The sequence below is a fragment of the Enhydra lutris genome, unplaced genomic scaffold (genome assembly GCF_002288905.1).
Source record: "Enhydra lutris kenyoni isolate GAN:26980312 unplaced genomic scaffold, ASM228890v2 scaffoldscaffold13, whole genome shotgun sequence".
NCBI classification, from domain to species: domain Eukaryota; kingdom Metazoa; phylum Chordata; class Mammalia; order Carnivora; family Mustelidae; genus Enhydra; species Enhydra lutris.
The window spans coordinates 20,530,377-20,542,722 of record NW_019154097.1 but is presented as its reverse complement, the minus strand read 5'-3'; the positions used below and the strand labels follow the sequence as shown (position 1 = coordinate 20,542,722).

At 54.9% G+C, this 12,346-nt stretch overlaps 1 protein-coding gene across 4 annotated transcripts in view; it reads right to left on the bottom strand.

Annotated features, from left to right (window-relative positions):
* Window positions 1–4,589, bottom strand: part of LOC111145944 (zinc finger protein 618) — a 61,338-nt gene extending 56,749 nt beyond the window's left edge. For 3 of the 4 annotated variants that reach the window (XM_022501259.1, XM_022501261.1, XM_022501260.1), the window contains exon 1: window positions 4,355–4,564. In XM_022501259.1, the coding sequence (XP_022356967.1) occupies window positions 4,355–4,523 (169 nt within the window). In that variant the 5' untranslated portion in view covers window positions 4,524–4,564. Of the gene's footprint in view, window positions 1–4,354 lie in introns of all 4 variants that reach the window. The other variant, XM_022501262.1, reaches the window with a different exon arrangement.
* Window positions 4,590–12,346: the final 7,757 nt, after the last annotated feature.

Here is a 12,346-nt window from a genome sequence, read left to right as displayed (position 1 = left end):
GTAGCCCGTCAGGTGGACACAGGCCAAAGGTGACCTCACTTCCTTTCACTTCGGGTTTTATCCAACAGAGTCATCGAGTTCAAGATCATCTCAGCGCTTCTGGCTCAAAACCCCCGGTTTCTCCCACACTGGCTCCAATGGTAGTGACGTTCTTTCTAAGAGCGAGAGATCGCTTTCTTAGCACAGGAACTTCTGGCAGCCAGGAAACAGCAGTCCCCAGGGCAAGCCTGGCAGCCAGCCTCCTGGGCACTGATGCTCCTCCAGCCTCTCCCAGCCTGAGAAGCTGCGAGATGCCGTCCTCAGGCCCAAGCCCTAGCTGCCCCACGGGAAGTGAGCTGGGTGAGGTCCGTGCCACTGGAAACTGTCTGATGGCCGCTACAGGGCCAGCGAGGACCTGCGGATGCAGCAAGGTTCTCGCATGGCGCAGCACTGAGTGGCCACTGGGAACACTCTTCTATTCAGTAACAGAGGCCAGCTCTGAGCCCTGAGCGTGACTGGGGGAGCGGGGCACTCCGCAGGCCCTCGGGCGCACAGAACTTCATACTTCCCCGCCAAGCGGCTGGGGAACGTGTTCCTTAACTCCACGCCACCCAGCCTCTGTGGCACAGGTGCATTTAAAGGGATGGCTCTAATCAGCATTTGGCCCCTGGCCAGATCCCCAGAAGTGCTTTCCCTCCTTGTTTTCCTTCCAGGTGGGAGAGGGTCGCTGTGAGGTGGACAGTCCCTTCATGAAGTGGAAGAAAATGCCACTGACTTGCTCTGTGGACCACTGGGAGCCACTCTTTTCCTTTCTGTTAGCCTCTGTTTGCCCCTTTATAAAATGAGGGGATAAGAGGTGTCAAACCCGTAGCATACAGAGCCTCACTGCCTATTCCCACATCTGTGGCAGACATTAATAATCAATCATGCTTAATCACACCGCCCCTTTAGAACCTTTAACATAGAACCCCTAATAAACAGTAGCAATTACTCGGACATGGCCCACGAGATGAAACCTACTTGCCATCTTGAGAACAGCTGAATTTGAAAGGCTCAATTCTTACATCGATTTTTTTTTTTTAAATGCTTTTCTTTTCTGGTACTGAGGCCAACCCAGATTTCTCTGAACCTGACCCTTGACAGAAACTACACCCCCAAGGAGGAAGGTCTGCCCTGACGGATGCAAGATGAGCCTCGATAACCAGCAGGGAAGGTCCAGGCCCTGCCTGCCTTCGGGGTTCCAAAACGGCAGCTCCACTCCCCCTTGCCACCGTGGCTGTACTCCTTTTTCAATAAGGGTCTGCCAAAAGCAGGTTACTTAGCAATGTCACAACATACCCAAAGTCCCTGGATTCTAGGAAGGAAGCACTAGCAGGGGCTCTGGGGACGGGACAGGTTGTCCTGTTCAGACAAGACAATGGAGGCTCAATTAGAACCCACGTCCTCTGACACCTCACCCAGAGCCAACTTCTTCCCCGGCCCATTTTTTCTCTACACCATCTTGGTGTATTTATTTCTTAGGCTTCAGAAAAATGCAGGAACTATTACTACTCTTCCCCCTTGAAGAGGTACTTGAAAGAGGCGCTCTCCGCCCCAGAAGAGCAATGCTAATCCTACTGATAAAGGTAGTCTTTACCAAGTAAAATGCTGAGGGCTTTATAGACCTCACCTCACTGAATCTTCGCACAACCCCACGAATTGGCAGTTCTAAGAACTGAGGCATAGGGAGGTCAAGCAGCCTGCCTGACGTCCCACAGCTATTACATCAGAGAGCCTGGATGCACTTGGAGACCGAGCCCTGAGCTCATCTCCCTTGCACAATGCTGTTCTCTTCCACTGCCTCTTTATCTGCACACCCGTGAGTGGGCAGGACGGGGAGCCTCAAGGGCACCGCAAAGCCAAGAACCCTGCCACTGAGCGGCCACCGAGCTGGAAACCACCATCCGTGGCCGGCAGCTGGTGCAGGGAAGACTCCCTCCGAACATTCGCTAACATGGCTGCCCTAGGCCTTCCCCACCGAACCCCGACTGCTGGCTCCATCCCAAGATTCAGATTCACCTACTCTTCACTGAGCGAGCATCTCCTGGGGAGGAGGCAGAAATAGCTCCTGAGTCCAGTGAGTCTTAAAACACACCCCCCCAAGTGAGCAAGGGCACGTCCTGTCTTGGGTCAGTGGCAGATCCCTAGTGGCTAACACTGTCCTTAGACCCAGGGAACGCATACTGATGGAGGAAGGCCAGACACAGGCTCCTGAAAAGGCCCTTCTTCCCCTGGGCTTATTAGCACTGGGCTGTTACTCAAGCTCTTCACCACGTACTGCTGTGTCATCCCAATTCCATCACGTTGGGAGGATGACATCTCCTGGCCACCTGCAGTTGGGTGGGGCCATGTGACTCGTGTGGCCAATGACAGGGAGGGGACTTGACTCTCCTACCCTCTGGGCTGCAGCAGTTTGAATCCCTCCAGGGCTTGCTTGGCCGACAGCATTTCACACAATGGCTGCTTTCAGCCTGAGTCCAGAGCAGAGCCCCCAGATGACCTACACCGCACACGCAGTGTGACCAAGGAAGAAACCTTTGTGGTTCTGAGCTACCAAGATCTCGTTACTTTCAGGATCTGTTGTGACTGGGCATAACCTAGCCCCATCCTGACAGTTAGGACACTGATGTCAGTACTGCCCCCTAGAAGCTGGTACCTTGCTGGACATTGTGGGGTGGAAGCAGCAAACCCAGAGACACAGATCAGACAAGTCCCGATGCACCAACCTCCATGGACTCCTAGTCTTGTGGCAGAGGTAGGCACAGACAAGGTCCCTCTAATCTCAAACAGATCATGGGGGGTACCCAAGTGAGGGGCAAGGTAGAAACAGAACACGCTGGCTAGAAGAAAGTCCAGAAGGCTTCTGGGAGGAGGTGGCACTGGAGCTGGCCTTGAAAGACAGGCTGCATCTGGGCATGCGCACATGGGCAAAGGAACTGCAGGGAGAGGAATGAGTACCGGCCAAGGGCAAGAGATGCCGTGGAAAGGCAGTGTGTGTGCTGGAATGCAAGGTCCGAAAAGGTCATAAATAAGAAACAGGCATCAGGTTATGGCGATCTTGATACTATGGCCTTGACCCTAGACATAGTGGGGAGTCCCAAGTTTGTAAGCAGAGAGTGACATGAGTGACATGGTCAATGACTTGTTTTTCCCAAGGCCCCTGGCAGCCAGAGTGGAGGGCAAGTGAGGGCAGAGAGACATGAAGGCATAGCTGTCTGCAGGATGCCACATGGCCCAGGTGGGCGGACAGAGAACAGCCAGGAAACGGAGGACGAGGCTGAGCCCTGGCAGCTGGGAAGAAGAGGCAACAGGACTCGAGTGTAAACTTGGGGACAGAGACACAGGGGAACGTCCACACGAGGCCCTGCGTGCCACACATGGGACATGAGCCGAGGAGTCTGGAGCAAGTGAGCCAGAGCTGGACCAGAGGGGATAGGGAGAGGGGCGGGAGGTGGCAGCGTGTCTAAGACAGGGAGGACCGTGCGGATGGGAACAAACTAGGCAAGGCCTTGGCGCCAGGGTAAGGCCCGCAGACTTTATTTTACACACAAGGGGTTGCCAATCTGTGCCACGAAAGGACCCAGACCCCCAGATAGGTTCTGTTAGGCAGATTTCAAAAGTCAAATTAGTCGCCAACACCTAAAGCCAAAAGAATTCACATCAGATGTTGCATTTCAGGCCTATGGCATGTCCACTGAGATCCGGCCACACAAAGCCTGTCTCCCACCTCGTTACCGCGGCCACGGAGGACCGAGCCACTCCGTGTATGCGCTGGGCCTCACGGGCATCTGAGTCTGTGACCCTGGCAGGTGTGCAGGCAGCCCCCGAGGGGACTCCCCTAGTGGGGGAGCGAGGACTGCTACGAAGCTCGTTTCCGCAGAGCTACTCTGAGCCTGACCCAGTCCAGAAGAGGCAGGGGAAGGTGCTGGTCTATCACCAATGTGATCCAGCCCAGGCACCTGCTCCGCCTTCGGGAGCCCAAGGAGGAAGAAACGCAGGTGGGCGTTTAGGACAACGAGCAATGTGTCTGTGCCAGACCCACCTGGGGGACATGGGAGCCCCACAGCATGAGGGGTTCACCACACCTACAGAAAGTCCAGGCATCTGACCTGAACAAAGTCTTAAAACACAGGCTGGGCTCTGACACGTCAGGTGGAAAGGAAAGCGGTCCAGACCTGGGCTGTACAAGCCAAGGGCAAGTCTAAGGAGACTAGGTCCTTCCCTGAAGGCAGCGGGGAGCCACCGAAAGCTCTCTCAGCCAGGAAGAGGCAGCCCTCTGCTCTTCGGGACCCGACCACCCTGGTCCCAGCCCCGACCCTCTCAGGCAGGCACTCACCAAGGGTCTGCTGGTTGCGGACACCACCGATCACCACGCAGATCTCAGCGGGCACATCACCTGTCCCGTCCTTGCCGACCGCCTTCTTCTCCTCCTTGGCCTCCCCCTGCCAGATCACCTCCTGGATGTAGTCATCAGGTAGCTCGGTCTTCACCTTCACCTCCGTCATCGTCCCCTGCTCTGCACTCAGCGAGGCCTCAGCCGGCGCGGGCTCCGGCCCCTCCACCTTGGTGCTCTTCTGGCTGCGCTTCAAGCGCTCCCTGGGCGAGAAGAGAGTCCGCTCAGTGTGGACCCCGAGCCAGCACCCAGACCCACCTGGGAGCCCACGGGCCCAGGGGCTTGCAAAATGTTTAGCTACGAATCTCACCCTGAAGCACACGAGCCCCACGGCAGCCCCTCGGGGGTCTTCCTGGGAACCCACTGTGCTCAGAGGAACACAGTTTGAAAACCACTGGCCTAGTATGGCTCCAATTTCACCCATTTTACAGATAACGGAAACTGGGCTCTCAAGAGGTCTAAACTCTTTTAACTGGAGTTACAAAAGACCTACAAGGGCCACTCTGGATGGCTGGGATCAGTTCTCAATCAGTGCGCGTACACGTCAGCTGAGAATATGGGTAAAATGCCGATTCTGGTTCAGCAGGTCTGGGGTTTTGCCCGAGAGTCTGCTTCTCTAACGAGCACGCAGCCGGGGCCGGGGCTGCTCACCTTCAGTCTACACTCTGAGCATCAAGGGTTGAAGTGATGTGTGCAAGGTGCCCCATGCTGTTCCTTCCCCTCCTTGGCAGAAGGGCTAGAGAGTTCATCAACGCTCCCCCTGTTCCCGGCGGACAGACAGGCCACTACAAGCCAAAAGCCCCACTCAGACAAACACTCTGGCCTCCAGGTAGGTCTTCAAATATGGGAAGACATCCTTAAGGTCATGAGCTCGGTGCTGAGGGGGACAGGACCCCGGTTACTACTGAGCCTCCTTCATGAGGGGCCCACTGCGGCCCCGAACAGAGCTGGCATGTGCCCAGCCCCACACACGAGACTGGGGGACAGGCCATGACATGAAGCCGGTCCCTGCCATCACTCGAGCAGACGATTCGGTGGGCTGTTATCCTAAGGGCCCCCTCGGCCTTTTGGCAGGGGGTTCATCATCACCACTGCCGTCTCTGAGGTATAAGAGCCAAGGTGCGCAAGAAAGGGGAGACCACATCACGGTCCAGGCTGGGGGTGCCGCCCCGCACATTTAGCCCTCTCCGTGGACTGCACCTTAAGGCCCAGGCTCGAGCCACGCTCAGACAAGACCCACTAGCACACCGACTAGAGGTGCCAGGGTGGGAGGCAGGGACGCAGGTTCAGACCCTGGGTCTGCAGTGGGCTTGCTGTGGGACTCTGGACAAAACCCTGCTCTGCTCTGGGCCTCAGCGGCTCCATCCGTCACCAAGTGCATGAGTCTGCTCATAATCTTGGTCCCTCCCAGCTCTGAACTTGCTCTTGGGCTGGGGAATGGAAGAAAGAGAGGAGGAGGATCCCAGCTAACAAGGAGGGAGCAAGGAGAAGGCACTGGGGAGGTGTTATGGCCTGAATTGTATTCCCCCCACCTCCCGTTCCTATGGTGAATTCTTAAGCCCCACCATGACTCTAGCTGGAGACAGGGTCTTTAAGAGATAATTAAGGTTAAATAAGGTCATGAAAAGTAGAACCATAATCTGATGGGCCTGTGGCCTTAGAAGAAAGGTAAGAGAGAGCTCTGTGTCCCCCCCCACCCCCCCGCCACGGGAGGGCACGGAGAGAAGGTGGCCTCACCAAAAACCAACACTGAGGGTGCCCTGATCTCACACTCCCACCCTCCAGGACCACGTGACGATACATTTGTCCAAAGCCACTCCGTCTGCGGTCTTCCGTGATGGCAGCCCGAGCAAATACACAGGACTCAGATGGACAGCTAGCGTGAAGCACAGCCTGGGGGGAACCAGCCAGAAGCCAGGGCTGTCCCATTAGCCACCTCCTTGCTGGGGTGACCTAAGCCAGCTGCCTAACCTCAGAGCCCCAGTTTTTCCATCTGCAAAATGGAGCTAATGGGACTGTCAGGGAGATGTCAGCCAACGAACCGAACACGCACCACAGCAGCTGGCCTGTAACAGCTAACAAGACACGGCCATCATCGCTATTATTAATAATGACAAAGTGTTATGGCATCTTGAGCACTCGGTGGGCCCAACGACGCTTCCTCCTGATGTGTCAGCCACACTAGGGCCACCTGATGCCATCCGAGCATTTGCCCTTCTCCGCAGCGGGAAACCTGAATCGGGATGGTTCCATCACCTCCGGGATCACTTCTTTTACTGAGTTAACAAACTCTGAAGTTGCTTCCTACGGGCTGGGACTATGCTAACATACAGACTTCTTTTCAGCTTGGAAACAACTGCGGAGGAAGCCTTAGGATGATCTGTTTTATAGAAAAAGAAACGGAGGCACTGAAGAGGAGAAATAACATGATCCAAGTCATACAAGTAGGAAGACGTGGGACCAAAATGGGATGCAGGCATCTTGGCTCTTAGCCTCGGCGCACTGCGGTTAAGGGAGAAACCTGCAGAGGGAAGCCTGCCCACCTGCCCCTGGGGCAGCCCCCATGTCTCCCACTCCTGACCTTCTGCATCCAGAACAGATTCAGAACCAAGGTGTGAGTGGGGGAGCAGGGGGGCAGGGGCAGGCAGGCCGCCTGACTTTTCTGGCTGCTGCTTCCTCAGAGGGGGCTATCTTGAGCTAGAGCCCCCTTGCTGAGGACTAGTGCCCCCGGGGAAGGGAGCAAGAAGACCCATCCCCCACTTTATAGTTGTCAGAGGGCCAAAAAGCCTCAGGCTCAGTGAGGCCCCAGGAGCCACAGGACCAGTGGGTCTGAGAAGTTAACAGGGGACAGCTATGGCTTCAGGGAAGGAGGATAATCTGCCAGCCAGCCAGCTACAGAAGTTGACATCGGGGGGGGGGGGGGGGGGGTCCTCCCCAGCACCGGAGCACCAGAGCAGAAGTGCGTGGACAGCCTGGCAGGAACGGGCCATGACAGACTCAGATGGAAGATTCTGTGAAGGTGGATGGTTGGTCACACAGCCAATCTCAGAACTACCACTCTCAAGCTCTGGGTTCTTGTGCAAATGACTCCAGGCTCCCTTCCACACCTCAGTCTTCATACCCCTACAGTGGGGACAAACACAGCACCTGCCCCACAGCGCCATGATGCAGAGACAAGCCAAGGTCTGCAAGGTCTCCCCCGGAACGGGGGACCCGTGGAGACATTTACGCACGTTGACTGTCTCACACAGGGTGCCGGGGAGGGAAGGATGCAGAGGACACAGGGGAAGGGCCTGCCACGGCACAGACATCACTGCAGGGGCTGTGGAGATTGTAAATCAACAGGGGATCCGGTCCCATCACTATCACATCCTGGCTGGTGACCCTGAATGAGGCTATTTCCACATCAGTGAAGTGGGGAGCCCCACATCCACTCAAAAGGTCTTGTGAAGTTCAACCGCAAAAATGTAGATCCAGGACCTCGTCTAGAGGGACTCAGAGCAGAGATGCTCACGCCGATGGCGACTGCTGACAGTTACTGAGACCGCTGCTCCCTGCCTGAGACCACACAGACGCTAACAAGGCCCTGCTGGTCCTAAGGCTCACAGGGCACCAGGTGGAACATGGGGACCCCATCAGGGCCTGAATGCCAGCCCACAAGTCTTGGGGGCTTGGCCGTGGCTCGTCCTGACCCTGACTGCACAAAGGGTTAAGCCCCAAGGACAGAGCAAAGGTACTTCCAGAACAGCAAAGAGGCCCCCTAGAGACACAGGTCCCCTGCCTGCGCTCCCGTGACGACTGAGGTCACAAGGAGGGAAGGGAATAGAACAGACTCTCCCCTTTCTTCCCTGCCAACCTTCAGAAGCCGAGTCTGAGGTCTATGAGCACTTGCCCATCCCACCTGAACAGACTCCATGTCCCCTCCTGCTCTCAAGGACCCCACCAGCATCATGATGCCCTGGTGGGAGGGAGGAGCTGCTGGAATCAGACAAGCTGGGCATCCATACACCCTGTTACCTTGGGTTAGGCTCCCTGAGCCTCAGTTTCCTCGTCCGTTAAAGAAAGACCATGATCCCTGACAGCTTGGGGATGGGGAGACGAGCCAGGGAGCTGGGCAGGGTGGATTTCCAGGCACAGTGGCTGCCATTATGCCACTAATTCATGGGGACACCCCCACCTTTGGGAAACCTTCCCAGCTTGCTCAAGGGGGAGTTAGACCCCCTTTCTGAACACCCACCGGGACCCCACACGAGACTCTTAAACTGGGAGCCACGTGTGCCATCCTGTCGCCCACAGACTCTCCTTTAAATGGGACAACACCCCCTTCCCCCGCCCAGCCTTGGCGGCAACAAGGACACTGGCACCTTCTCTTTTCCTGGCTTCGTGCTTTAGATATATAAGCCTAAATGTTGCTTTTCTCGGGTGCTTTGCATTTAATTAGGTGTCCTAATAACAATGGAATCACTGAAGTACTTATATCACTTTGAATTAGTGGTGTAGCATCTTCTAACTTCTTTAAAAAAATTTTTTTTCATATATCATTTTTTAAAATAGAGCTCATTATTTTAATTATATCCATTTAAATGTACAGTGGAGCCCTTGGATATTCTCAGCACGAATCATTAGGTATATTAGTGAAAAAGCACTCGGAATCTATCTCCATGCTGACACTCCATAATCTATTCTATTTGTGTCGCTGTAAAATAGATTTATATATAGATAACTACAAAATAGTTGCTCAAGATATGCTATGAATTTTATATTTAACCTGAGTCACACTTCAACATAAAATCTAAAGTCAGGCACTAAAAAGGATACTTCTCTGTAAGTAGATATCGTCTGTGGCCACTGGTTCCTGCTCACACCAGAATCCCAAGGGAGAAGCCAGACCCAGTGGGTCCCAGCCCAAGGATTTCCCCAAGAGCACTGACCCTTCGTTAAAGCAACGGCTCTCAAAGTGTGTTCCCTGAGGGCTTAGGGGTTCCACAACAGTGGGTCAAAAGTACTCTCGAGGCCTCAATAAAGAGGGTGGTGTTGAGTGGGGCTCCGAGACCCCTGCTCCCTCTTTGATTTTTAGCCTGATGTATGTACACATGGACTTCTATCTCCCTGTCGTGGGATAAACAGTGCTCCCCTATTCGAGATATCCCATGTCCTAATCCCCAGAATCTATTTGAAAAAGGCTCCTTGCAGATGTATTTAACTTCAGGATAAGATGAGAATCACGGTGAATTACCTACGTGGGCCCTAAATGCAATGATAAGCATCATCCATATAAGAGACACACGGGGCCTATGACAGACAGAACAGGGGACAAGGCAGAGAAGAGGAGAAGGCAACATGACCACAGAGGCCAAGACTGGAATGACGTGTCCACAAAGCGAGGAATCTGATGTCCACGAGAAGCTGGAAGAGGCAAAGGACTGAGTCTCCCCCAGAGCCTCTGAAACAGAACAAGTTTCTGGTTTAAGCTCTCCTAGTCTGTGGCAATCTGTCACAGCAGCCACTGGACACTACTAGGCAGTGTCCGACTAGTCCTGGAGAACCAGCTCCACCGTGGTGAAGTCTGCAAGCCGCTCCTCTCCGTTTTCTTGTGCCTCCTTCTTACTCATGCCCAGTGCTGCATGTGGCCCCTCCGCTGTGTCTGCACAGCCTGCCTGGGAAAGTTTCAGAAGCAAATCTCCTCTACTGGGTTTTACCAAATGGTTCTTTAAGTGTTTCGACCCTCCCCAGCCCATCTGGCATTCACGAGCGCCCCGGAGCCAGATGCAGAAACTGAAACCCAGCACAGGGCCCGAGGCTGTTTGGTTCATGTCCACGCCCCAGGCCAAACACCAGGCCTGGGGCACAGCAGGACCTCAGTCCACACTGGGAATGAAGGGCATGCCCAAGGTCACACAACTTCCAGGGACGAGGAAAAAGTTTTCTGATTCCCATCCTGGTGCCATTCCCATGAAGCTAGAAAGCCTAAGACAGTACAACCAAACAACATTACCAGTGGATTTGGGGCCCAAAGACAAATGCCACTTCTGGCCATGTTAGAGAAGAGCTCCAGGGGATGCTGTGTGGCCAGGAACCAGACAACTTTGTTTTGGGTGTAATTCTCCATCACTCCACCAAAAATGCTAAAGCTTGAAGCTCTACCAACTCATAGTAGTTATGCGGGTTCTCCGCACGCTGAACGTCACCTTGCCCTTGCCTGACTCAGTTTCCCATTCGCATGACGAATGCACTAGAGTCTAAGGCTGTGACAGAAGCCAGACCTCCCCAGCAGGGTGTGTGCCCCTTCTCGCACAGGCTTGGGACCAGTGCCCCCATCCGTGTCCCAAGGCTCGGCCTGAGGACCACCCCACCACCTGCGAAGGCTCCGTTCACTCACCCCAGTACTTCGGCCCCCTGAAACAATGAGAAGGGTGGGTGCAAAAGCTCTAATCGCAGTGTGTAAATAATGACTCGTTAACTCCCGCTAGAATAAAACTTCATTAAAAGACTCTACTCATTAGGAATGAGGGTAAAGGAGCCTCAAGCTGAGCTTAAATACACTCTCCACGAATGCACAGATGTATAGGTTGTTAACGGAACTAACACACACCTAAGCCATGACCTCTGGGGCTGCGTGTACCCCGCTGCGGAGGCTGACCACCGACCCAGTCCGCCGATGCTACCCATGTGCCCACTCCTGATGACCTAAGAGCTGCAAATGACTCTTCCCTACTCACAGGTGTCAGCAGGCCCCTTCTTGGCAAGGCTTCCGAGTCCAGTGAGGTTTCTGCCTCCCTCATTCCACCAGAGCTGCTCTTCCCAAGGCCTCCCATGACCTCCATGCTTGTAGAGCCAATAGTCCCTTCTTGTCTTCGGCCACCTCATCCTCTGTCGGCAGCCTCAGATGAACCTCCTTCTCCCCCGTCAAACTCTGTGCGCCCTTTGGCTCTGTGCTCAGCTGGGGGGCCTCCTACCTCCTGCCCTTCTCTGTCTCCTGCTGATTCCTCTTCGCCAATTCTTCACCCTCACACACTGACATGCCCCAAGGATCCGTTCTAGAACCTCTTCTGTCTTTATCCACACTCACTCCCTAAGTGATCTCATCCAGACTTGGGCTTTTAAATATTAACAATGTGATGATGAATCCCAAATTCCGTCTCCAGCTCGGACCTGCCCCCGAACTCCAGACCCACACACGTAACTGACGGCTGGACGCCCCCACCCCCGGATGCCCGAGAAGCACCCACACTTAACAGGCCCCAAATGAGCTACTGCTATACCCCCTCCCTGAAGTCCAGACAATCCTGACTCCCATCCCAGTGCTCTTTCGGCTAAACCCCGCAATCCACGATACCACAATCAAGCAACCGCACACTTCTCGATTTCAGTTAGGAGCCCAGACTCTAGAACCAACCTGTCTTCCCTCTCCCTCACTCCATACTAATGAGTCCACTAGAAAATCCTGCCACCTCCACCTGCATGATGTGTCCAGAACCTGATGACTCCTTACCAGCCCCCGGTCCCTGCTGCCCTCCCCAGGCTCCCGTCTCATTGTCAACTACACAGCCAGTCTCCTGCACCTACCCCTGCCCAACACCCCAAAGTCAACATTCAACACAGCAGCCAGAGGGACCTAGTTAAAGCAAGCGAGGTCATGTCACCCCCGGGCCTCAAAACCCATTACGGTCCCAGACCTCACCCAAGCAGCAGCCAGAGTCCTGACCCCCAGGGCTCCCCGGGACATACCCCAGGAGCCCACTGCCTTCACCAACACAGCCCCTTGCGGGCCACACCAGTCTCCCTGCTGTGCCCTGAGCACATGGGGCCGGGGGGCCTCTGCCCCTGCTCTTTCCTCCGCCCTTCCCGGCTGCCCCCACGTTAGCGCTCACGCAAACATCCCCGGGCCAGCGGAGGCATCCTAGCTGCTTGATCTACACCCGCACACAGCTCACC